The sequence below is a fragment of the Nerophis lumbriciformis genome, linkage group LG25 (genome assembly GCF_033978685.3).
Source record: "Nerophis lumbriciformis linkage group LG25, RoL_Nlum_v2.1, whole genome shotgun sequence".
Classification (NCBI taxonomy): Eukaryota; Metazoa; Chordata; class Actinopteri; order Syngnathiformes; family Syngnathidae; genus Nerophis; species Nerophis lumbriciformis.
In genome coordinates, this window is record NC_084572.2 from 24,325,148 (window position 1) to 24,349,972 (window position 24,825).

Below are 24,825 nucleotides of genomic sequence, written 5' to 3' on the forward strand. Positions count from 1 at the left end.
ACCTGCAGTGAGCGAGTCCGTCCAAAAGATGGCGGTATAGCACAAACAATAATACACTTTGTCAGTGTCTGTTGAAAAATATTTGTTGAATTTAAAACATTATATCCGTTAGCGAAGAAAAATCCATCAATTAGCCGCACTGTTTTATTAGCTGCAGGGTACAAAGCATAGGGAAAAAGTACCGACTTATAGTCCGTAATTTACAGTAAAGGTGGTTCTTTAGATTAGATTATGTTTTACACACCATCTCCTAGCCGCTTTCTGAATGTCTCTTCAGGATGCGCCGTTTTGTGGGCGGTCTTATTTACATGCCTCTACTTCAACTCTGTCTTCTCCTCGTTGGCCGTGCTGTAGTTTTTAGCGCTTCCATAGCGAGACGACTGCATACGCTACTTTGTATTGAAAAAGGCAACAGCGGAGGACGTATGTCTTATTTACATGCCTCTACTTCAACTCTGTCTTCTCCTCGTTGGCCATGTTGTAGTTTTTAGCGCTTCCATAGCGAGACGACTGCATACGCTACTTTGTATTAAAAAAGGCAACAGCGGAGGACGTATGTGCATGTACGAGCCAGTCTGCCCCACAACAAGAGGATAGAGAAAAAGAAGGAGCTTATTGACTACAGCGAGGAACTACAATGGTAGACTTGCGCAAAGCTCTTCGGTTAAACCTCTACCACATGATATACGCTGACGTAATTTCAAACGGCTCGTTTGGAGGAAATAAAGAAGGAAAGCAAGATTATTTTATAAATATTTCTGGCTTGCCTCTATGCTTTGATTTCAAATTTTCGGGACTTACTGTATTCAGATCTGAACTACTTAAAAACGGGTATATAATAGCATAATAGTTCCCCTTTAAGACAAGCTGATTAGACAATGTTTGTGACACGTGAGGAAAAACTTGAATTAAAACGTCTGCTGGTTTGAATACAGTATGTTTGCTAGTTTACAGTACGTTGTGCTGTTTTTACCAGTTGGAGATGTCAGAAAAAGCTTCTAAAATCTTTATTAAAATTGCTTAAAGGGGAATTGCACATTTTCTTAAATTTTTTTACCATCATTCACAATCTCTCTGTGAAAAAAGAAGACACACGTCTTTCCCTTTTCTGTGCATTCTAGATCGTTAAAAACTGCTAGCACAAGGCGGCTAACAATACAGATAATGGTGATTCGCCTATTCAGCCTCTAAAAACTTCCAATGTTTTGTACACATGCTGTGTGTATATATGTAATGTAGTAACAGGCACAATCATGGTAACATGTAATATTGACATATTTTGCTCATTTTAAGCTACAATTTATTTCCAGAGCGCATTCATTTCACAGAACGCATAGCAAATAGCGAGCCAACGACGACTACTTTGGGACAAATGATGATCCTTATTACAGTTATATCACTCATATAAGAAGAATGAGCTACAAGTTTTAGAAGCTGTGTAGTAAACAGATCCAGCTATACTGAAACCCTAAGCTGTCACGTAGCATCAGTGCTAACTTGTGCTAAACATTTCATCGAGAAAATAAGACCATAACAAAACAGTCACTTACAATGTCCACTCTCACTGGGACGGTTGTATCTTTCAGCGCAAGACTTGTTTATCTGGTAAATTCAGCATAATCCTCACTCCTGATAAAAACGGCCGGGAGGAAACATGCATCTTGCCACGTATTCCTAGTTATGTCGTCGAGGTGAGAGCCACTGATTCAGATTTTTAGCTGGTTGCGGAAGGAATTTCTACATTTTAAACTTTTATTAACTCCGAGGCGATTTAGCAGCAGCAGCAACAACAACTCCAGCAGCTAGCATTACCTCTCGGCTGAGATGCTGTGTTACTACGCCAGAAAAGTAGTTCCTCTGTGTTAGCTCCTACTATTACACTGGTGATGTTGCTTGGTTAATATGCAGGTCACGGCAGGTACAGTACATGGAGCGTTGATTGTGGTTTTCGCTTTTTTTTTTTTCCGGAGAGATTTATAGGTGAAATAGTTGAATCCCCATTACTTGCATTGTTAGACCCCTCGTGCCAGCAGTTTTTTTTTACGATTTAGAACCTACAGAAAAGCCACAGACGTGTGTTAGTGTGAATGATTATTGACGACATTTATGATTTCTGTTTCCAGCTGTCATTTTTATACTGCTTACTGTATTTGGTCTGTATAGTGTTTTACATTTGGGTGCAAGTGAAACGATCCGCACCAGAATACACTTGCAAACGGACCTCAACTGCTTGCACAGGTGTTTTTTTAAGCACACCATGTTGGGATAATGGATGATAACAGGGCTTATATTAGATATGATAAAATCGTACGTGGTTTGTTGACATCTTGCGCGTGATTACATTTTTATGCCACTTTTGACAAGTATTTATCCCGATAATTTACAGGTTGAATACTATGGTCGACACCCTTTAGGGGCGCTTAAGTTTTCAGGTACCCTGTTATAACAGTGACCATCATGTCACCTCATTCCTTGCTTGTGTTTGTTATTAAATATTAATTTAATATGACTTGTTGTGTTATGGTTTATCTTTTAGAAGAAGGAAATTTTAGCTGTACAGCACACACCCAGCATGCAAATCCACGTAAAAATTATTTTGCATCACGTGTGTGTGTGTGTAATTTAAATATGTACTTTTAGTCGTGTTTGCTGACTGGTTAGTACTGCTGGCGACTGCAAACAACAATGATAACGACCTTTCTTTCCTTATGTTTCAGCTACATAACTGTAAGTATATATTTTTTAACACCATTCTCAAGATAAAAACATTTTCAGTTTTTTCTGAGAGTAAAGTCTTCAAAATCAGCCATTTTTTGGTCTTTTTAAGAATGTCTTTGTCTATGGTTCTGGCAGCAAATAATCTGCAATTTGGATTCAGCCATCTCTCAAATTAAGTCTGATATGATATTTAAGTTAAAGTTAAGTTAAAGTGCCAATGATTGTCACACACACACTAGGTGTGGCGAAATTATTTGAACATCACCCTTGATCACCCCCTGGGAGGTGAGGGGAGCAGTGAGCAGCAGTGGTGGCCGCGCCCAGGCTTTAGTGGGAATACATCAGACCCCTTGTTTATTTAGGAGTGGGAATACATGAGACTCCTTGTTTATTTAGAGGTTGATATGCACAAATAGACAATCTAATTTCTCGTCCAACAACTTGTGTTAAGGTATGTCAGCATGAACATAGTTGCAAAGGTAAGGAAAAAAGAAATTCATATTTTTCTGGGTTTTGGAAGGTTTGACTGTGACGTGTGTGGCGTTTGTGTGCGAGTTTCTCTCTCTCTCGGAGGAGGGGTGTGTGTGCGTGTGTGTGTGTGTGCGTGCTATTCATAGTGTGAGAACCGCAGAGGTCTATTAGAAGTCATTGAGTCCTTCTCGTGCACTTCGGCATAGACTGCCGAGGGCTCATTCATTACACATTGTGGACCTGTGAGTATGTTGACTTTATTTGAACTGTTTTTTTTATTTTTAAAAAAGGAACTAATTTTTGCAATTTTAGTAATGCCTGTAGATCATTGGGCAACAATTGTGTTTATTATTATTGAATCATTCTAAATATAACCAAAGTTTATGGTTGGGCTTAGGAGGAAAAATTAGGGCGATTATGAGAATTTCCCTAACTTATTTTGTGTGTTGACATTGACAATAATATAAGTGAGAGCTTGCGTGAATGACTTTCTCCCAGCATGCACTGGTCCTGTTTGTCACAGGCTGGGTATTTAATTATAGAAGTAGGTGAGAAGTCAATTGTTTCTGCTGTGGTTGTTGTGTACTTACATTGTGTGTTCCTATGTGTATAAATATTTTGGACATTTTTTAACCCCAGGCTCATCCATTTCGCATCTGGAACAAACTGGCTATGAGTTACAGACCGGATAACTTCTCAGTTTATTGGCCTGTTAACAGTGGTGTATGATAGAGACGTGACTATTTTGCATTTAGTACTTTTTGGGTACATCTTTTTTGCACACATTTTGTTCGAGTAAAATGGAGGAATGCATAACTTCAAATAGGATTGGACATTGTTTGCATATGTCTCCGGTTGAATAAGTTAAAATTTGAGTTGCGAGGATTAGCGTAGGAAAGACATACTAAGATTTATCTACTAAGATAACAATTGCAGTGCATCCGAAAAGTATTCACGTCGCTACATTTTGTTAAGTTCAAGCCTTATTTCAAAATGGAATACATTAATTTTGTCCCCAAAATTCTCCACTCAATACCCAATTGAAAATGTAATAAGAATAACAAACAAAAAAATGTTGTGTATATAAATACGTTGTTACAGCCTTTGCTCAATACTTTGTTGGTGCACCTTTAGCAGCAATTACAGCCTTAAGTATTTTTGAATACGATGCCACAAGCTTGGCACACCTATCTTTGGGCAGTTTCGCCCATTCCTCTTTGCAGCACCTCTCAAGCTCTATCAGGTTGGATGGTAAGCGTTGTTTTCATCTAGGATGTCTCTTTACATTGCTGCATTTATCTTTCCCTCTATCCGGACTAGTCTCCCAGTTCCTGCCACTGAAAACCATCCCCACAGCATGATGCTGCCACCACCATGCTTCACTGTGGGGATGATATTGGCCTGGTGATGAGTGGTGCCTGGTTTCCTCCAAATATGACGCCTGGCATTCATGCCAAAGAGTTCAAGTTTCAGGTGCATGTTGGCAAAATTGAAATAGGTGTGCCGAAGCTTGTGGCATCGTATTCAAAAAAAAATTGAGGCTGTAATTGCTGTCAAAGGTGCATCAACAAAGTGTTGAGCAAAGGCTGTAATAACTTGTGTACATGAGATTTGTTTATTTAAATTAGTTTTAATAAATTAGCAATTCAAAAACAAAAACACATTTCCACATTGTCATTGTAGGGTATTGCCTGTAGAATGTTGAGGACAAAAATTAAATTATTCAATTTTGGAATAAGGCTGTAACATAACAAAATTTGGAAAAAGTGAAGCGTTTCTGAATATTTTCCAAATGCACTGTATAAGTCCCTCCAGGATTTCGCACACTTGTTTTGTGACTGTTGCAACCTAAAATCCCTGATTGTGCTGCAGCTTTTTAACAAAGTTGCGATGTTTTGAGGCATTCTTAAAAGAAAATTATATTTCCTCAGCTTGTGCTTTTACAAATTTGCTATCAACGTTTGAAGTGCGCTGTATAACCTTAACCCAAATAAGCACAGGATTTCAATGAATCTAACAAAAATGCTTTAGTTGCATATTACAGTGGTCTGTCGCCACGTCGCACTTCAACGTTTTTGACAAAATTAGACATTTTCAAGCACAAAAATGGCTGTATTAACCATCAGTAATACATTGGTACTGGCCACCAGATGAGATCAAGCCAATCTGTCTCGGGCAGAATTCAATCCCACCAGTACAGTTTGTGTTATTTTCTATTATTATGTCTACTAATTTGTATTAAAATAGTATAAGGTGACTACGTGGGTGGTATTTCATGTTTAAAAAGCTCTCATCATGTAAAAGAAAAATACTTAGAAAAAGTGTTATGCTCTAGCTATGAGAATATTCAAATTATTATTATTCATTCTTACTTCGCGGAAACTCATTTACCATGGTCAGGCCCGGAACCAATTAACAGCAATAAACGAGGGTTCACGGTAAACTAAAGTGCAGAATACATTTCCCAACACTGGCAGTAATAAACCAAATCTTGCGAGCCTTTTTTGAGATGCCATCATTTCGCAGGGGTCTTTCCCCAAAAACTATGATGGAATTTGCAGTGTTTTTAGTTTTTTTTTGTGATAAAATTGCAAGAGAAAGAGAAAGATGCAATGAATTGTTGTGATTTTCCCTTTGTGTAATTGTAATAGGGACATTTGTTGAAAGACTAAATGATTAATGAACAAAAATTTAAAATGTGAAAAATAGGCCTGTATTTTAAAAATATTATATTTGCCTTCACAAGTTTTTTAACTTCCATAGTTAAAAATAATGCAGACACTCTGAAGGGACATTTTTAAACCACCTGCACAATGACTACGGTACTCTAAAGCGGCGGTTCTCAACTGGTTTGGCTGCGCGGCCCACCATCACTCCTAGGTAACGAGCGGCGGCCAAAACTGGTTATCACGACACACTGAGTAAACTATTTCAAGACTGTATTTTTAATTTTTTAACAATTTTGATGATTTTTCTTTACAGCAAATTAAATCCTCCAAATACAGTATCTCATAAAATGTAAAACTTGTCAAAAAGTTTAACATTGCACACGATTGGTTGATGCTTTAATCCAGTGGTTGTCAATTTTTTTTTTCACCAAGTACCACCTCAGAAAAGACTCGGCTTTCAAAGTACCACCATAAAGCGCAACATTAAAATACAGTAGCATAATAGGCCTAAGTATTCATTAAAAACAAGGCAGATGTATTTATAACGAGTATATTTAATATTTTTGGCCAATGTAACATTACACAGTTTGAACAGTAACACTGTGTTTGAATTAGGGATGTCCGATAATGGCTTTTTTGCCGATATCCGATATTCCGATATTGTCCAACTCTTAATTACCGATACCGATATCAACCGGTACCGATATATACAGTCGTGGAATCAACACATTGTTATGCCTAATTTGGACAACCAGGTATGGTGAAGATAAGGTCCTTTAAAAAAAAAAAAAAATAAGATAAATAAATTAAAAACATTTAAGTGAAAAAAAAAGAAAGTAAAACAATATAAAAACAGTTACATAGAAACTAGTAATTAGTAAAATTTAACTGTTAAAGGTTAGTACTATTAGTGGACCAGCAGCACGCACAATCATGTGTGCTTACGGACTGTATCCCTTGCAGACTGTATTGATATATATTGATATATAATGTAGGAACCAGAATATTAATAACAGAAAGAAACAACCCTTTTGTGTGAATGAGTGTGAATGAGTATAAATGGGGGAGGGAGGTTTTTTTGGGTTGGTGCACTAATTGTCAGTGTATCTTGTGTTTTTATGTTGATTTAATAAGAAAAATAAAAAAAGAAAAAGAAAAAATCGATACCGATAATAAAAAAAATGATACCGATAATTTCCGATATTACATTTTAAAGCATTTATCGGACGATAATATCAGCAGGCCAATATTATCAGACATCTCTAGTTTGAATATAGGAAAATAAAACAGTTCTTTGGTTAGTGCTTCTTTGGCATACCACTAGATGGGGCCCGCGTACCATAGTTTGAGAATCCCTGCTCTAATCAAAATATTGACTGATAATGGGCCTTTAATTGGTGTCTTTGTCTTAATTGAAGTCCTGAAATCAAAAAACATTTGGTTGATATTGAAATTATTGAGACGAGCAAGTAAGAATAGTTGGCAAACAATTGACTTGCACTTCCCAATCGTTTCTCATCGTTCACTTCAAAGATCCGCTTAAAGGACTCGACTCGTTTACGAATGTCACATCTCCAACAGCCTGTGACCAAGTTGGTCCAGTTGAGAACCATTGCTCTAACGCACATGAACTTCATTTCTAGTATTCTCCTTTGAAAAGACATACTGTAGTAAAAATGGTTGAGTGGTGTGCTCATTTTTGAGATACTGTATATGCCTACTAAGGTTATTTTCAATATATTGTTTATTCATAACGTGTATCTTCGTGTGTTTACCTACTCTCTTAACCAACAGTTACCTACAGTGTGTTCCAACTGCTGCCATTTTTACACAGTTGACCAACTCACACAAATATGTTCATAGTTTGCATAACAAACACCAGTAAAGGCTCCCTTATCGTCTGATGTCTGCTCTGGCGTCAACGAGTTGCAGACGTTCTCCGTCTGTTTTACAGTTGAAAAGTTCTTGCCAATTTTAAACTTCTGTTTATGTTCCAAGACATTGCACATAGTTTACCCACACCTTTGTTGGGGTGGGTGGGCGATGTAGACCATTGCAAGACTGCTCAAGGACAATGACAATGATTGGCCTAAAAGTGCGGGGAAATTGAAGTTACAAGGCACTGTATGTGTCACGTGGTTGGTGGATGTCGCGTTGGCTCCAACATTCCTGTCTACATCTTCATACAAAAAGAAACTCTTTGTATGTATTTTTCACACCAGGTATCTAAAAACCGACATTTATTTGTTTTAGTCATGGATAAATGTTTGGATGTAGTGGACCTTTTTAAGTATCTAGGTGTGGTCTTTGATTCAAACCTAACTTTTAAGTATCATGTAAAAAAAAAATACAAGTATCATCAAATTCAACCTATCACATTTATTCATATAAGACCTTTTTTGACTTTGGAATCAGCAAAAGTGTGTATGAATGCCATGATTTTGACAAATATAAACTACTGTTATACAACTTGGTCTCATGCAACACAGGGCACCTTAAGACCCATCAAGTCTCTCCTTAAGAAGACATTAAACATGTTAGACAGAAGGTCTCTTTACTATTATTGTAATATTCTTAGCAAGTATAATATTTTAGATTTGGATAACTATCACACATTTTTGGATGTATGTTTTGTTTTTAGGGTTTTGAATGAGCTTGCCCCTCCACCACTACACGTTTTTATCAAGAAGAAAACCTGCAATCGAGTCAATACTAGAGCGCTAACCAGGGGTGATTGTAACATTCAACGATGTAGTACTAAATTTAGATAAATGGTAGTGCATGTGCCTCACAATACGAAGGTCCTGAGTAGTCCTGAGTTCAATCCCGGGCTCGGGATCTTTCTGTTTGGAGTTTGCATGTTCTCCCCGTGACTGCGTGGGTTCCCTCCGGGTACTCCGGCTTCCTCCCACCGCCAAAGACATGCACCTGGGGATAGGTTGATTGGCAACACTAAATTGGCCCTAGTGTGTGAATGTGAGTGTGAATGTTGTCTGTCTATCTGTGTTGGCCCTGCGATGAGGTGGCGACTTGTCCAGGGTATACCCCGCCTACCGCCCAAATGCAGCTGAGATAAGCTCCAGCACCCCCCGCGACCCCAAAAGGGACAAGCGGTAGAAAATGGATGGATGGATGGATGGATGGGTTGTCTCAATTAGAGGCACACATGCATGGAACACACTACCAGCTCATATTAGGAACTATTCAACTTTTTTTTAAAAACAGTAAAACAGTGGTTAAAGACAAGCCAGTCTTGTACCCATGTGTAATGTGCATGCTCAGCTGTTCATTTTATGTTGATTGTTTTATTGTCAATATTTGTTGTAGGTCATATTTCAATGTACATATGATATTGTCTGTAAATGTGTGTCTGTTTTTATGGTGCCTGTCTTAGGACAATGGATGAAATTTAGTTATAGTAGCTAATTCTGGCATATTTACTGTGATGCTTTAGGCTCATATGTTGATCAATATGCATTATCCTAATCAAATAAAGCTATTCAATTTAAAGTCGCATAAATTGGCACGATAGCAATTTAGCTAAATCCTAAAGGGTCTAAAACAGTTATAATTCATTATAGGGATTGCCCCCATATCAGTGCCGATAATTAATGTTTGCATATCGGCATTTGCTTTTTTTTTTTTTTTTGCTGTAATTTTTTTTTCCAATATTGATCATGAATAGTAATATCCATTAATCCATTTTCTACCACTTGTCCCTCTCGGGTCGCGGGGGGTGCTGGAGCCTATCCCAGCTGCACTCGGGCGGAGCAAGTTGCCACCTCATTTGCCTCTTGTAAAAAGTAACAATCATCAAACAAGCGTCTGCCTTTTTATAATACAATGGACCCATTTAAAACTGATTATTTTAAATGTTTATTACAAATTCTGGAAGATTGCGCAACCAATCAGATGCAGCAGCGCCGGTCTGTCTCCAGCATTGTCCCGCCCACGGCGCCATCTGATTGGTTACGCAAACCACGCACAGTTTAAAAAAAAAAAAAAAAATGGGTTGTACTTGTATAGCGCTTTTCTACCTTCAAGGTACTCAAAGCGCTTTGACACTACTTCCACATTTACCCATTCACACACACATTCACACACTGATGGAGGTGTTTAGAGGCAGAGCCATTTTGCGGTCTGTCAATGTCAACATTTGTGAATTTGGAATCATTTCATCAATCACAGTTGATGTTATTAAGGCATACAAATTATTCCAGCCGGTCTTTGTGGCAGGGATTCAACTTAATTCAGGGATACAAAACTTCAGGGAGCTATTTATTTATTGAAGATTTTATCAAACTTTATAAGAGATGCTTTTTGTTTTAATTTATTTTTATTTACTTGTTTTTTTTTTTAAATAAACATGCTTCAGGTATTTAAACAAAGTTAAGTGTTGGAGTTTGTAATAATATTATTATAAATTTTGTCGCCAACACGTCACTTTGACTGTAAATTAATACTGGCTCCAAATATCGATTATCAGCCTACTTCACGACTAATAATCGGTATCAGCCTCGAAAAAAACATACAGGTCAATTTCTACTAAATTACTTCAATAATTCTATCCCACAAGAGTATATATTGGATTTATACTTATCTGTTGATGACAAATATCTTTTTGTTGGCAGAAACTGTCAGTTTATTGCGGCACATGTTCACGTTTTGTATGTTTGTAAGGAACGATTGATTAAAAAAAGAATGAAAGAAATAAAGAAAAAAAAGTAGCTGAACGAAAAGGTTAGGGCTAAAGCTATCTGGTTTTTAATATTACTTTATATATAAAATCGTTTTTGAGGCATTTTCTCTTCAAAAGTGGAAAAAAAGAGGCATACGTTGTCGACAGTTGTGTTATTTGCTTCAGTCGTAACTACTACTACATAGCTGCAGCCAGCAGAGCCGCTTTTGATTCATTCTCGACTATTGTGCTGTCTAAAAAATTCCAACATGACATAAGCTAAGGGAAGTTAGCCAAACCTCCAGGCAGCATTATTGTGATTTAATAGGACACTGACATGGAAACAGGAGTTCAAAACAGTCAGAGGGAGACACTTATGGTGAAAAGTGAAATGGATTATAAAATAGTTCATCCTTTAGCATTTGAGGTGCAACGAAAAAAAAAATTTTGCACTTTGTTGTATGTTTCAATATTTTTTCATAGCATAGCCTTATCGTACAAAAGTGGTGAAGAGTGAGCACTAAACTGAAGTTTCCTCTCCGTCTCTAACTGCAGGCTCAGTGGACAACAGCCATGCAGGCTCAGGAAGTCCTGAGACAGCTGCGGCTTCCAGATCTAGACGACGTTCGGCAGTACATACGAGGCTTTCCAAGCAACACGCTATTGGGCATGGGTGTCTTCGCCGCCTTTACCACATACTGGCTCGCCACGCGGCCAAAAGCTCTCAAACCACCATGTGACCTCAACATACAGTCCGTGGAAATGGCAGTATGTATTTTTCTCCTCTCAGAATGAGACTTCTGGTGTGTGTTTGGACAATGACTGAAATACAATCCAGCAGTTTGTTTTCCATGTGGAGTCCAGGAACTTCATTTCCAACAGTATAATTTCCATTCCGGGCAGAACAACAGCAACGATACAGATAGAAAGCTTAAAAATATCCAGATGCATAGCTCTTGTTTCTTTTGTTGTCTTCACGCCCATATGACATGAGTAGGCGGGTAACGGTTCCGTAATAAAGTCACAGTTCGGTACATTTTGTTATTACACTAAGGGCCTGTTTTACAAAGGTCCAAATATACTGTGTTAAACAGCATGTGCAAAAAAATAAAATAGTTAGAACTATGAGTGGGCGTGTTGCCTGTGATCTACTGTCTCTGCATGTACAATTAAAGTGGTGCAGATCGACTTATTTAATGAGGATTTTCCATACTGAGCTTTTCCCACGGAGACGATCATTTTCTGCACATTCATGTCAACCAGCAGCACACATTTATAATCCCTAACACCTTTTCTGAATTGCATTGTAAACAACAGAAACATATTCACGCTGACACTTAATTCTGTGCACAAGGCTGTGGATCTCATCTCCAGCGCATTTGTGCGTCTGGAATAACTCAAACACAAGAAAATGCATAATGACAGACGTCTTTTCATGTAAGAGATATTTTATAGTAAAATATTTCCTACATTAAAAAAAAACGAACAACATAAAAAAAAAAATTCAGCAAAGACCAAGACGCATCAGTTGAATTATGTCTATGAATGTTCTCATTCATCCAGGTCATTGTCATCTCAGGGCATTCAATCGATCGCAACTGGACTGTTTGGTTTGTCTTAGAAGATGTTTCATCAGTTCGTGCTCATAGACTTAGATTGGTCAGATGATAGCTGTTAAATATGTCTATTAAAGGCCTACTGAAATGCAATTTTCTTATTTAAACGGGGATAGCAGGTCCATTCTATGTGTCATACTTGATCATTTCGCGATATTGCCATATTTTTGCTGAAAGGATTTAGTAGAGAACTTTGACGATAAAGTTCGCAACTTTTGGTCGCTGATAAAAAAGCTTTGCCTGTACCGGAAGTAGCAGACGAGTAGCGTGACGTCACAGGTTGTGGAGCTCCTCACATCTGCACATTGTTTACAATCATGGCCACCAGCAGTGAGAGCGATTCGGACCGAGAAAGCGACGATTTCCCCATTAATTTGAGCGAGGGTGAAAGATTAGTGGATGAGGAAAGTGAGAGTGAAGGACTAGAGGGCAGTGGGAGCGATTCAGATAGGGAAGATGCTGTGAGAGGCGGGTGGGACCTGATATTCAGCTGGGAATGACTAAAACAGTAAATAAACACAAGACATATTCTATTAGCCACAACACAAAAAGGCTTATATTTAATATGCCACAAATTAATACCGCATAACAAACACCTCCCCCCTCCCGTCCATATAACCCGCCAATACAACTCAAACACCTGCACAACACACTCAATCCCACAGCCCAAAGTACCGTTCACCTCCCCAAAGTTCATACAGCACATAGATTTCCCCAAAGTCCCCAAAGTTACGTACGTGACATGCACATAGCGGCACGCACGTACGGGCAAGCGATCAAATGTTTGGAAGCCGCAGCTGCATGCGTACTCACGGTACCGCGTCTGCGCATCCAACTCAAAGTCCTCCTGGTAAGAGTCTCTGTTGTCCCAGTTCTCCACAGGCCAATGGTAAAGCTTGACTGTCATCTTCCGGGAATGTAAACAATGAAACACCGGCTGTGTTTGTGTTGCTGCAGTCGGCCGCAATACACCGCTTCCCACCTACAGCTTTCTTCTTTGCTGTCTCCATTGTTCATTGAACAAATTGTAAAAGATTCACCAACACAGATGTCCAGAATACTGTGGAATTTTGCGATGAAAACCAGTGTTGGGACTAACGCGTTACAAAGTAACGCGTTACTGTAACGCCGTTAGTTTCGGCGGTAACTAGTAATCTAACGCGTTATTTTTTTATATTCAGTAACTCAGTTACCGTTACTACATGATGCGTTACTGCGTTATTTTGCGTTACTTTTTATGTAGTATAAAGTGTGTTTTATCGGAGCGCTGCTGTCGTTCTGATTCTTCTTGTGTCACAAGCCAGAGAAGAGAGACGTGCGCTCTGTGTGGGTGTGTGGGGAGGGGAGGGGGGAGGGTGGGGGGGGCGTGTCTGATCATGGCGGAGCCAGAAGTCGAGTTTGCTAACATGGAGATATTTTCACTACTTTTCTTTTGTCCAGCACAAAGAAAAGAACATTTTAGTTAAATGTAAATTGTGCTTTGGATCAAAGATCTCATCTACTGCCCAAAACAGCAATTCAAATCTGCTGAAACAAGCTACATAGCAACATGCTTCGACGAAGCTAGTAAAGAGAGACAGCTGACTCTGATGCCACTTCACCTCCACCATTTAAGGATTAACTTTGCCTCTTCTCATCATTCACCGCTGAAGGTACACACACTCTGTCAATCAATGTTCCTTCTAATTGTTCATGTGTGTGAGCAAACGCAAAAACTCCCTGAGCATGAGTGGAGCCCATGTGAGCAACTTTAGACGTGCACACTGTGGCTACACCAGCAGCACACCTGTCCCAAACCTGACTAAATAACAAGTTCAATCTCCATCCATTTTCTACCGCTTGTCTCTTTCGGGGTGGCAGGAGCCTATCTCAGCTGCATTCGGGCGGAAGGCAGGGTACACCCTGGACAAGTCCCCCCCTCATCACAGGGCCAACACAGATACACAGACAACATTCTCTTATTATTATAATCAAATGACAGTAGTCATTTCCATTTCTAATATAAGTGTTTAGGCCCACTTACAATGACAATAACAACAAATATTGTTTTTCATGAACTGTGTACTTGTATTGTTTGTCTGGGACTTGGAGGTCCTGCTTTGGAAATAGTTTGTACCCCTTTCATTAAATTCCCATTAAAACATTCACATGTTGCACAATGAGATGTAAGCAGGGGATCATGTGTACATTCCTGCAACTTCCTGTTTGTAAAAAATATATTTTTATTAGTATTTATTTAATATACTAACAGCATTTAATAATTAATATTTATAAATTAAGATTCCTAATAAATGACACTAGAATAAGCACACATTTGATTGGTAAATCATAGTGTAACGACCTGGAATTACACTTTATGTGTGGTGTTGGAGTTGTCTGACTTTTTGTGTGGCTGTAAACGCATCACTGGCTAAGTGCCATATGTGCAAGTGTTGGCACACGTGAGAAAGAGCGAGTGGCTGCTGTTGATATAACAAAGTAGCTTTTGGTCTGGTTTGTACTGCAGAAAATGACCACTTTTGCTAGATATCATTTTTTTTACTAATGTTTTGGTGATGTGTTTATGGCCGACAATAAAGAGTTTTGCTCAGTAAAGAAAATGCCTGGTTAGGCTTTGTGTATGTAGTGTGTACCTTTCTTGGTTTACATCTATGCTGTTATTATGCTGTTTGTTACTTATGTACGTTATGTTGCAGCTATTTAAAATAGTTTTGTCAATTTGTTCTGGCCAGAAACAAATTGGCCTTTGAAACATATCTTTGTCTTTGTGTGTTGTATGTAGAGCACATTGCTTAGCAGAGTTCAGTGATGCAAATGTATGTCAAGTTGATCAACAGATTGTATTATTCTCCAGTGCAATAACAGTACTGAAATGAAGGCTAAAAGGGCATTAATGGGAGCTTTAAAAAAAAAAAGAAGAAGAAAAAAAGAAGTAACTAAATAGTTACTTTTCACAGTAACGCATTACTTTTTGGTTTAAGTAACTGAGTTAGTAACTGAGTTACTTTTGAAATGAAGTAACTAGTAACTGTAACTAGTTACTGCTCTGCAGTAACTAACCCAACACTGATGAAAACAGACGACTTAATAGCTGGCCACCATGCTGTCCCAAAATGTCCTCCACAATCCGTGACGTCACGCGCTTACGTCATCATTCCGAGACATTTTCAGCAGGATATTTCACGCAAAATTTAAAATTGCACTTTAGTAAGCTAACCCGGCCGTATTGGCATGTGTTGCAATGTTAAGATTTCATCATTGATATATAAACTATCAGACTGTGTGGTCGATAGTAGTGGGTTTCAGTAGGCCTTTAATGGATGTTAAATATGTCACATCATGGATGTTAAATATGTCAAATCATGGATGTTAAATATGTCAAATCATGGATGTTAAATGTCAAATCATACCTGTTAACTATGTCAAATCATGGATGTTAAATATGTTAAATCATACCTGTTAACTATGTCAAATCATGGATGTTAAATATGTCAAATCATACCTGTTAAATATGTCAAATTAAGATCCAGTCCTTTATTTTTCTCTTTTCTTTTTCGCAAACGAGCATGTCAAAGCCAACGACAGTCGTTAAAGTGTAATTTCCCCTAGTTAGCATTGAGGTATCGTGGGGCAGAACAATCGCTGTGAATCGACTTCTACCAATCCAAAATAGTCGAAATCCCCCATGTAAGCATTCCAATCAGTTGTAAATAAATGTTTCTAACTACTGTTATTTGTTGCATGCTAAATTGCAGAGTCTTTTAGGAATGGTAGAAAGGACAGTGCTGTCACTCTGCAGGGGGTGTCGCAGACCACCTCCTCTGTTCAGGGATGTTTTTTCAACCTTGACATAGATGGCTTCCCTCACTCCTCGTTCATACCATTTGTCCTCCCTCTCCAGAATCTGTACATTTTTGTTCTTCACAAAGTGCTGTTTCTCCCCGACGTGCAGGTAGACAGCTGAGTCTTGGCTTGAAGAGCTTGCCGGTCTATGCTGTGCCATGCGTCGGCTTAGTGGTTGTTTTGTTTCCCCAATATATGAATCAGTGCATTCATCATTACACTGGATAGCAGACAACAGATTGTTTTTGTGGGTGTGGGGTGTCCGGTCTTTAGGGTGTACCAGTCTCTGTCTCAGGGTGTTTCCTGGTTTGAAGTGTACTGGGATGTTGTGTTGGTTAAAAACTACCTACTTTTTGACTCACACCACCTTTGGAACAAAAACTGGGCGTTATCAGAACCCTACAACACATAGCTGATAATGTTCCTACCAGCCCACAGGCCAAAGAGAAAGAGCATAGGCATTTGAGGGAACCCCTCAAAACCTGTGGTTACCCCAGCTGGTCGATTGTGAAAAGTGCATCCGGTTCCATAAATAACAAAAACAGAGTGGATGAGGAGAAAAAAGGTGACAGACGCAAAAATATTATCATTCCATATGTATCAGGTCTATCTGAAAAACTCAGAATAATTTTTAACCAACACAACATCCGAGTACACTTCAAACCAGTCAACACCCTGAGACAGAGACTGGTACACCCTAAAGCCTGGACACCCCACACCCACAAAAACAATCTGTTGTCTGCAATCCAGTGTAATGATGAATACACTGATTCATATATTGGGAAATAAAACAACCACTAAGCCGTCACATGGCACAGCATAGACAGGCAACCTCTTCAGGCCAAGACTCAGCTATCTACCTGCATCTCAGGGGGAAATAGCACTCCTTTGAGAACAAAAATGTACATATTCTGGACAGGGAGAACAGATGGTATGTGGTTGAAAAACTATCCCTGAACAGAGGAGGTGGTCTGCGACACCACCTGTCTCCGACATACAGCACTGTCCTTTCTACCAGTCCTAAAAGACTGCAATTTAGCCTCCAACAAATAACAGGAGTAAGAAACATTCTGGTCACAGAAGGTGACCAGAATGTCATTTGTTTACAACTGAATGGAATACTTATGTGGGGATTCCGACTATTTTGCACTGGACGTAGGCGATCCACAGCGATCCTTCTGCCACACAATACCTCAATGCTAACGAGGGGAAATTACACTTCAACAACTGTCATTGACTTTGACAGTTAGAATTGCTCCTTTGCATCAAAACAGTCGGGGACGACACCATCCTTGCCCAGGCACACACTCCTGTTTTTTTTAAGAGTATAAATATTTGGGCCGTACTAGATCTAACCAAGTCTATGAGCACAGACTGATAAAGCTGAATCGGATGAGCGGCGAAACATCTTCTAAGACAAACCTAAACAGTCCAAATGGGATTGATTGAATGCTCTGAGATGACAATGACCTGGATGAATGAGAACTTTCATAGACATATAATATATATATATTTTTTTTTAATAAGAGTACATTTTTAAAGACATTTTGAGGCCAACTCCATGCAACCAGAAGGAGCTTTTTCTAACCTGTAACATGTTTTGAAAAAGTTCTATTACAATCATTATACCAAATAAATAATACAGTGCAAGAATCAGTTTGAATCGAGAATCATGTTGAATCGGGAATCGTTACCGAATCCAATCGTCACCCCAGGATTCGAAATCGGATCGAATAGTTAGGTGCCAAAAAATTCACATTTCTATTTGGTATAGGCTTTCTACAAACTCTTATCACCTTGATCATTATGCATTTTGCCTATAGAAAATACTAACCTGGTACATGTTAAACACTAGTAGTTAAGAGTAATTGGTAAAACACAGATGAAGGGGTAACATTAAGTAAGCTCCTTTTCTGAACAAGTTGAATGCAAGTGTAAATGTGATGCTCCTGAAGGTAACTTTGTTAAGCAATAAATAAATAAGCAACATAAACATATTTTGTTTTTTTTCCTCTCAGGGCGAGGAAGGCGCCAGAAGGTCGGTGCTGAACAGTAGCGAAGAGCACTTGACGCATTACTACAGTGACGCAACAACGATATACGAGGTGTTCCTTCGGGGGCTCAGAATGTCAAGTGAGTTTTAAAGACCATCCTAACAAATGTGCCGCTCCGTAAAGATGAGCCCTGCTTTCCCTACTGGCAGATAACGGACCCTGTTTAGGCTCGAGAAAACCCAACCAGCCTTACGAGTGGCAGTCTTACAGAGAGGTGAGATGTCAGCCGCTCAAATTTTACAACGGGGTGTTCTTGAACGTGACTCACTCAAAGAAGTATTATTTTTGTGTCGCATAGGTTGCAGACCGGGCCGAGTGTTTGGGCTCTGCCTTGCTTCACAGAGGACACTCTCAGTCAGGAGACCAATTTATTGGCATCTTCGCCCAGAACAGACCAGAGGTGGCATTTTCTGATGTTTCACTTTTAATGTTAATCTTTTCACGAATGCATACACAGTAGAACATTACATTTGTTAATATTTAGTCAAAATCAATAATATATATTCATATAGTAAAAATAATTGACCACGCCCCGCTGTCCTACCACATTTTAAGTGACTGATCGCATTGTTTATTAAATTTTTGCATTAAAATGCTTACATTTCAGCTATATAACCAAATGATTGCCACCCTGACTAATCAGATTTCATACCATTTTACAATAATAAAATGTTCTTGTAATGCACCCTTATCAATTAGATAACTGTGTATGGGAGCATATTGGAGTTTTAGAATACATTTTTATACATGCTTTATACTGTAAATACAAAAATCTATGTTGCAATCAAAACTAACTAGACAAATCAGTTTACATTTTTAAAAACGGGACAAAATACAAAAAGATCATCAAAATATAACTAGTCTTAAACATGTTTGATAACTACACTTTGATAAACTCACGGACTGACAGGCGCCAGCTTGCTAGCTTAAATGCTAACATGAAAACAAGAGACATTAACGTCTGTCTCCATTAAGAAACGACATACCCCATTCAAAACTTATATAAACACATTACTGTTTGAACAACTACGATGTTCAATTGTGCACATTAAACCTAGAGCTAGAGCTGTGCTCTCTTAGAACAGAGTGATCATTCTATACAAGACGGAGGGGTTTTTATGGTGCGTTCAAGGACAGCTGAACAAAGTAGGACGCCACGACGCCTGCCAGAAATAATTAACAATAATACTAGGTTTTATTTGTCACACAATTTTCATTTAAGTACGGTACATCCTAGAGTGCTACAGTATAAATCAATGTTCAAATCAATAAAAGCTTAGCCATTAAAACAAATAAAATACTACGACTAAAACACTATCAGTGAAGCATAAGAAACACAAAACATGCGAAATAGTGGCTTTTCTAATAGTGTGTATATTAAAAAACAAAACAACAACCTTGGTCAAAATATTTCAGTGTGTACTTTTTGTACACATTCAATAATGATAACTGTGATAATTTTGGTCACGATAATCGTGATATGAAATGTTCATATTGTTACATCCCTATATCGGGGTCATATCTTCAGAACGCCAAAGATCAGGCAGCATAACATGTACCTTAAGTATTTTTTATTTTGTGCATGTAATGTAAGATTTGTGTGCTTGTATCTCAACAAATGGATAATAGTCAAAGTTAAAACATTTAAAAAGTCATATATTAAGATTTTTTTATGTGACAAGACAGGAGCGCTTTACTATTTGAAAGAATGGACTTTAAAACACTAGTCATAGATCTTCTGTACGACAGGTGTGTTCTGTTTAAAGGACCTACTGTGAAAAATAAAATAAAAAAAATACAAAAGGAGTGTTCTGCTGCTTTAAGAAATCTGTTGCAAAAATGTGAGCTGATAAGGTTTTTTTAAATTGAGTCGGGACATTGGTGGACAAGTGCGATTTGCGTAAGTCTTGCGCAGAATCCGGAAGAGTGGGCAGCTATACTAATATTAGGAGAACATTTGTAGCGGAACAATGGCAGAAGCTCTATATAAAACATAATCGCAGCTCACTTTGCAGAATACAATAAGTTATTTGATTACTGGTATTGTCATCTTAGCCATATTGTACTGCGCTGCTAGGACAGAGACAGGTATAACGAATGACCTGTCCCATTGCCAGTTGTATCATCACATTTTTACTCTTTGCCATCACAGTTATCCACAAAGTGAGTTTATATCAAACTTAATAGTGTCTAAAAAAAATCTATAATTATGATGTAATTGAATGTGCAAAGTAGTTTACTGTTAAAGGGTAACTGCACTTTTTTGGGAATTTTGCCTATAATTCCCAATCATTATGAGACAAGAAGACCGATGTATATTTTTTAATGCATTCTAACTCGTACATAAACGTAAATAAAAGTCTGCTTACAAGGAAGTTAATGGAAGGTCCTCTATTCCGCCCATAAAGCCTTCTAAAGAACCATCCAAAATGTGGCAACTATTCTCCGTTTACATTTCGTGACTTTAACATTTACCAAGTATTAGCGATATTGTTATTATAAGCGCTATCACAGACGTACTATTCATAATGACACATTGTCACAGAGAGCAAACTAGCTTGTTGCTGCTATGTTGACGTCATGAGCTGGTGAGTTTCTTCCTCACCTCAGAGCTCGTGAAAGTTTATTGTAGATCATAGATTATGCCTCTCATCTTGATAGTAGAAGGATGAGGATATAATCCAACAAGTTGGTCACTTTTGGCATCCAATTTAGACCTGGAAATGGCGAGAAAGACATGAAAAGACACTTTGTTCCATCCCCACTTTTTCTTATGAGGATTATATGAGTCATTCTTAATCCAAACGAGAATATATGAACATCCTAGCAGTCGGCATCCCAGTGAGAGCAGACATTGTATTGTGCACTAAGTGATGTTTTATTATGTTAGTTGGCTCTCATGAAGTGTGCAGTGAGTAATAACCAGCGATGTTGAAGGAAAAAGCAAAGGTCAGGATGCGTTTTTGAAATTAATGCACCACAGTGTGCTTAAAATGATTAAAATACGTAAATATTCAATGTTATTATGAATGTGGCGGTTAATAAATTGCATGTATACTTACAGCATGTATATAAAAGGTTTTTGGATGTTATTACGGGTTAAAATGCATAAAAAAAAGAAAAACATATGTGTTCTTGTCTTACATACAGTAAGTCTTGTGAATAATAGGCACAATTACAAAAAAAGTGCAGTTCCTCTTTAAGATTGAGATATAAAATTGTTAATCAGCATATATTTATTGGAACTTGCAGTACTTGCAGAACATAAATAATTAAAAAAATAAACAATTGTTCAACACACTATTAGTATTGGCTATCTATTGAAGGTTGTAAGAGTAAATGTCATTTAATAAAATGGTTGACCAAATATAAGAAGTGTGAGCACTAACAACTACCACAAATCATGCAGGAGGGGAATGGAATTATTGAACAGAAGAATTATACAAAATTATAATTTTTAATGTTTTCTATGTTTTTAGTGGACCATTTCCGAGCTGGCGTGTTACACATACTCCCTTGTAGCCGTTCCACTGTACGACACACTCGGTGTAGAGGCTATCGGCTTCATAATCGACAGAGGTATGTACTGAATATGTCAGGAGCCAACAGCGTGCGATACTTCAAAGACTGTGCTTTATCTTCTGCGTGTTCCTCAGCTTCCATCAGCACCGTGATTTGCGACGTGCCTGAAAAAGCTCGGATGATTCTCGACTGTTTCGAGGAAAAAGGGCGAACAGTGAAGACAATTGTGCTCATGGAACCCTTTGACGCCGATCTGGTGATGCAAGGGCAAAAGTACGGAGTAGAGGTTCTGAGCCTTAAGTTCATTGAGGTGAGAATAACTGGCTTGGTCTGATATCCTAATTATATCATAGTACCACGATATTGTTCTTCTGACCAGGACTATGATCTAGATCAGTGATTCTCAAACTGTGGTACCTAGTGGTACGCCAAAGAATGACTTGATTAAAGTAGTGTTTTATTTCCCAATATATTCAAAAACAGTGTTACTGTTACTGTTACAGCGGGCAAAAATATCAAATATACTTAACCTTTGCCTTGTTTTAAATGACTCTTGGGTCTACTATGCTACGTGTTTTAATGTAGGTCATAGTGGTGCTTGGAGAGCCAAGTGTTTTTCTGAGGTGGTACTTGGTGAAAAAAGTTCGAAAACCACTGATCTGGATGACAGTACATCTACACGGACGAGGCCTCAGTGTTCTCACGCTACAATTTTTATATTTTACAGGACTTGGGTAAAGCAAACTACCATGATCCTGTGGTGAGTAGGAGCTCTTTGGTCGACATGACTTTAAATTAGGGCTGGGCGATATGGCAACAAAATGATCGCAATTATTTTTTCATATCATCCGATCTCGGTTAATGTCACAATTATTTTTCTTAATCAAAGTCAGATTGTCCCGTGCAGTATAGCGAGTATCGTTGCATTCCTACTGTTTAGTATTGCAGTATCTTGTAACAAACATTTCCGCCATGTTTTATTGAGGTATTAGTATATGCTCACACCTGACAAAAGTCATTTTGTTCATACATATAATTGTGCTTACTAGAGGTGCAACTGTACAAGTAACCCACCCTGGTTTTAAGGCCACGGTTTTGCTTCCTTTTCTGTACGTTTTGTGGGGATAAAGAGAACAACTTTTTTGCCTCTCAAAGTTATTTTGTATTTTGTAGTAAACAATGTAACAGTGTTGTAATGGATACTTTAAGACTTTTACTTCAAGTTAACATTTACTAAACAACACTTTCTAATGGTAAATTATTATTTGTATTCTTTAATACTTGTATACATCAGTGCTTCTCACCAGTGATTTGGCAAACAACAAGCGGTGACCCACATTGTGGAGTTTTTAAAACCCAAATTCTGTATCTTATATTGAATGAAAATACATTTAAGAGCAGTTTGAATTTGAGGTACTGTAAAGTAGTATATACCAACACATAAAACAAGTTTAATGAATATTTCAGGAACAAAATGTTTTGTTGTTTTTATCCACAAACAAAAAGTAATCCACAAATTGACAAAGTGTCTGTCTGCAGAGTTGTTTTTTTTATATTTACCGGTAGATATGAAAATGCCTTTTCTGATTAAATAGGGGGGTTGCAAATTACTTCAAATCTGTTTTTCTTCTTCTTAATTCACACGATGGTCAAGCATCTTGAGCTTAGCATTAAAACAAGTGTGTGTAGAGTCTAAGCACAAAACGCTGTATTGCTGTTTTGTTCTTGGGTGTTCCAGTCGTTCAAATAGAGACATAGGAAATAGCTTTCACAGAGTCGTGAAAGAAGTGGTTCATAAAGGTAATAAAGTCTGGGGGAAAACAAAAGTGCGTCAAAGGAAATGTCTCCTAAAAAAATCACTTTCATCATCTTGTGGAATACAATCGAGCCGCTTGTGTCTGCAGTGATCACTTTGTAAAATGTTTGCTTTCAACATTTGATTTGTTTGAGAAACGTTCTGTGATGCAATCGAGTTATGTTAGTCGTGTTTGATAGTAGAACTAAACACAAATAAATGACAATAGATTGCATTAGTTTGTGTTCTTTTTTTGGTTGCCACGTCTGGATGTAACTACGTAGACCTTGTGCAAATAATCTAAGTCCTAGTAATAAATATTGCGATTGTTGGTCCAATCCACCGTGTTTTTGTTGTCGATTTTCATAACTGAAATTAAAATCTGCGTCGTTCTTGTGCAACCAAGTGCTTTATTCGACACATTATAGCGTCTTTGATATTTGTTAGCATCAAGAAAATCTCCCTCACAGTATTAATAAACTAGATTAATAAATGAAGTGAAGTGAATTATATTTATATAGCGCTTTTCTCTAGTGACTCAAAGTGCTTTACATAGTGAAACCCAATATCTAAGTTACATTTAAACCAGTTTGGGTGGCACTGGGAGCAGGTGGGTAAAGTGTCTTGCCCAAGGACACAACGGCAGTGAGTATGATGGCGGAAGCGGGGATCGAACCTGCAACCCTCAAGTTGCTGGCACAGCCGTTCTACCAACCGAGCTATACCGCCCTGCGATGAGTTGGTGACGTGTCTAGGGTGTAACCCGCCTTCCTCCCGAATGCAGCTGGGATAGGCTCCAGCCACCCACGCAACCCCGAGAGGGACAAGTGGTAGAAAATGGATAGATAGATGGATGGATGAATACATCTCTCGTATGCTCAACAGTAAATACTAAATCTTGATGCCGCTAGCAAACATTGCTGAGCAACAGGGACATATATAGCTAAATAATGATACAAAATATGAACTTCACACCATAAAAACACTGCAGACTTGAATTGTAGATGAGACTAATATTTGTAGCAGGAAATCAACTGCAAACAAACGTATCCTTTTTCTCATTTAACGTCACGATTACAGCAGCACGGCACTCGTTATGTCAATCAAATACGGTATTTACCGATGCACGAATAAGTCCAACTTTGTCTTTCATGGATTAATGCTTAATTTGTGGACTCTTCAGATGGAAAGACATGATGTGCCTCCAACATTTTCTACTCTAAATACTGTAAGTGTCAAGTGAACTGAGGTAGCAGTAACCTCTTTGTAATGATAAATGGTTTAAATCTTTTTTTTATATATTTCAAACAATCCACTCCATCCCATTTAAAATATTTTTATACCAACCATCGTTGCTTCCCTGCTGTTTATTACTGCGATAACTGCTAACAAACTTTTCCGCCATGTTAGATCGAGGAAATATGCTACCAGCTGATCACCGTGATCGAACTCAAATTAA

General features: G+C 38.1%; 2 protein-coding genes across 8 annotated transcripts in view; one reads left to right on the top strand and one right to left on the bottom strand.

Annotated features, from left to right (window-relative positions):
- The window catches only part of acsl1a (acyl-CoA synthetase long chain family member 1a), a 54,114-nt gene that overhangs the window by 14,862 nt on the left and 14,427 nt on the right, over positions 1 to 24,825 (top strand). For 4 of the 7 annotated variants that reach the window (XM_061983990.1, XM_061983991.1, XM_061983992.1 and 1 more), the window contains 7 exons: positions 11,092 to 11,304; positions 18,014 to 18,128; positions 18,199 to 18,263; positions 18,348 to 18,449; positions 21,529 to 21,628; positions 21,706 to 21,881; positions 22,299 to 22,331. In XM_061983990.1, coding sequence (XP_061839974.1) covers positions 11,092 to 11,304; positions 18,014 to 18,128; positions 18,199 to 18,263; positions 18,348 to 18,449; positions 21,529 to 21,628; positions 21,706 to 21,881; positions 22,299 to 22,331 — 804 coding nt within the window. Of the gene's footprint in view, positions 1 to 2,705; positions 2,728 to 3,334; positions 3,432 to 11,091; positions 11,305 to 18,013; positions 18,129 to 18,198; positions 18,264 to 18,347; positions 18,450 to 21,528; positions 21,629 to 21,705; positions 21,882 to 22,298; positions 22,332 to 24,825 lie in introns of those variants that run through there. The other 3 variants (XM_061983988.1, XM_061983989.1, XM_061983993.1) reach the window with 3 other exon arrangements.
- The window catches only part of primpol (primase and polymerase (DNA-directed)), a 31,137-nt gene continuing 26,603 nt past the window's right edge, over positions 20,292 to 24,825 (bottom strand). The window contains exon 15 of the mRNA XM_061983998.1: positions 20,292 to 20,766. The gene's annotated coding sequence lies outside the window, so the exon portion shown is untranslated. The remainder of the gene's footprint in view (positions 20,767 to 24,825) is intronic.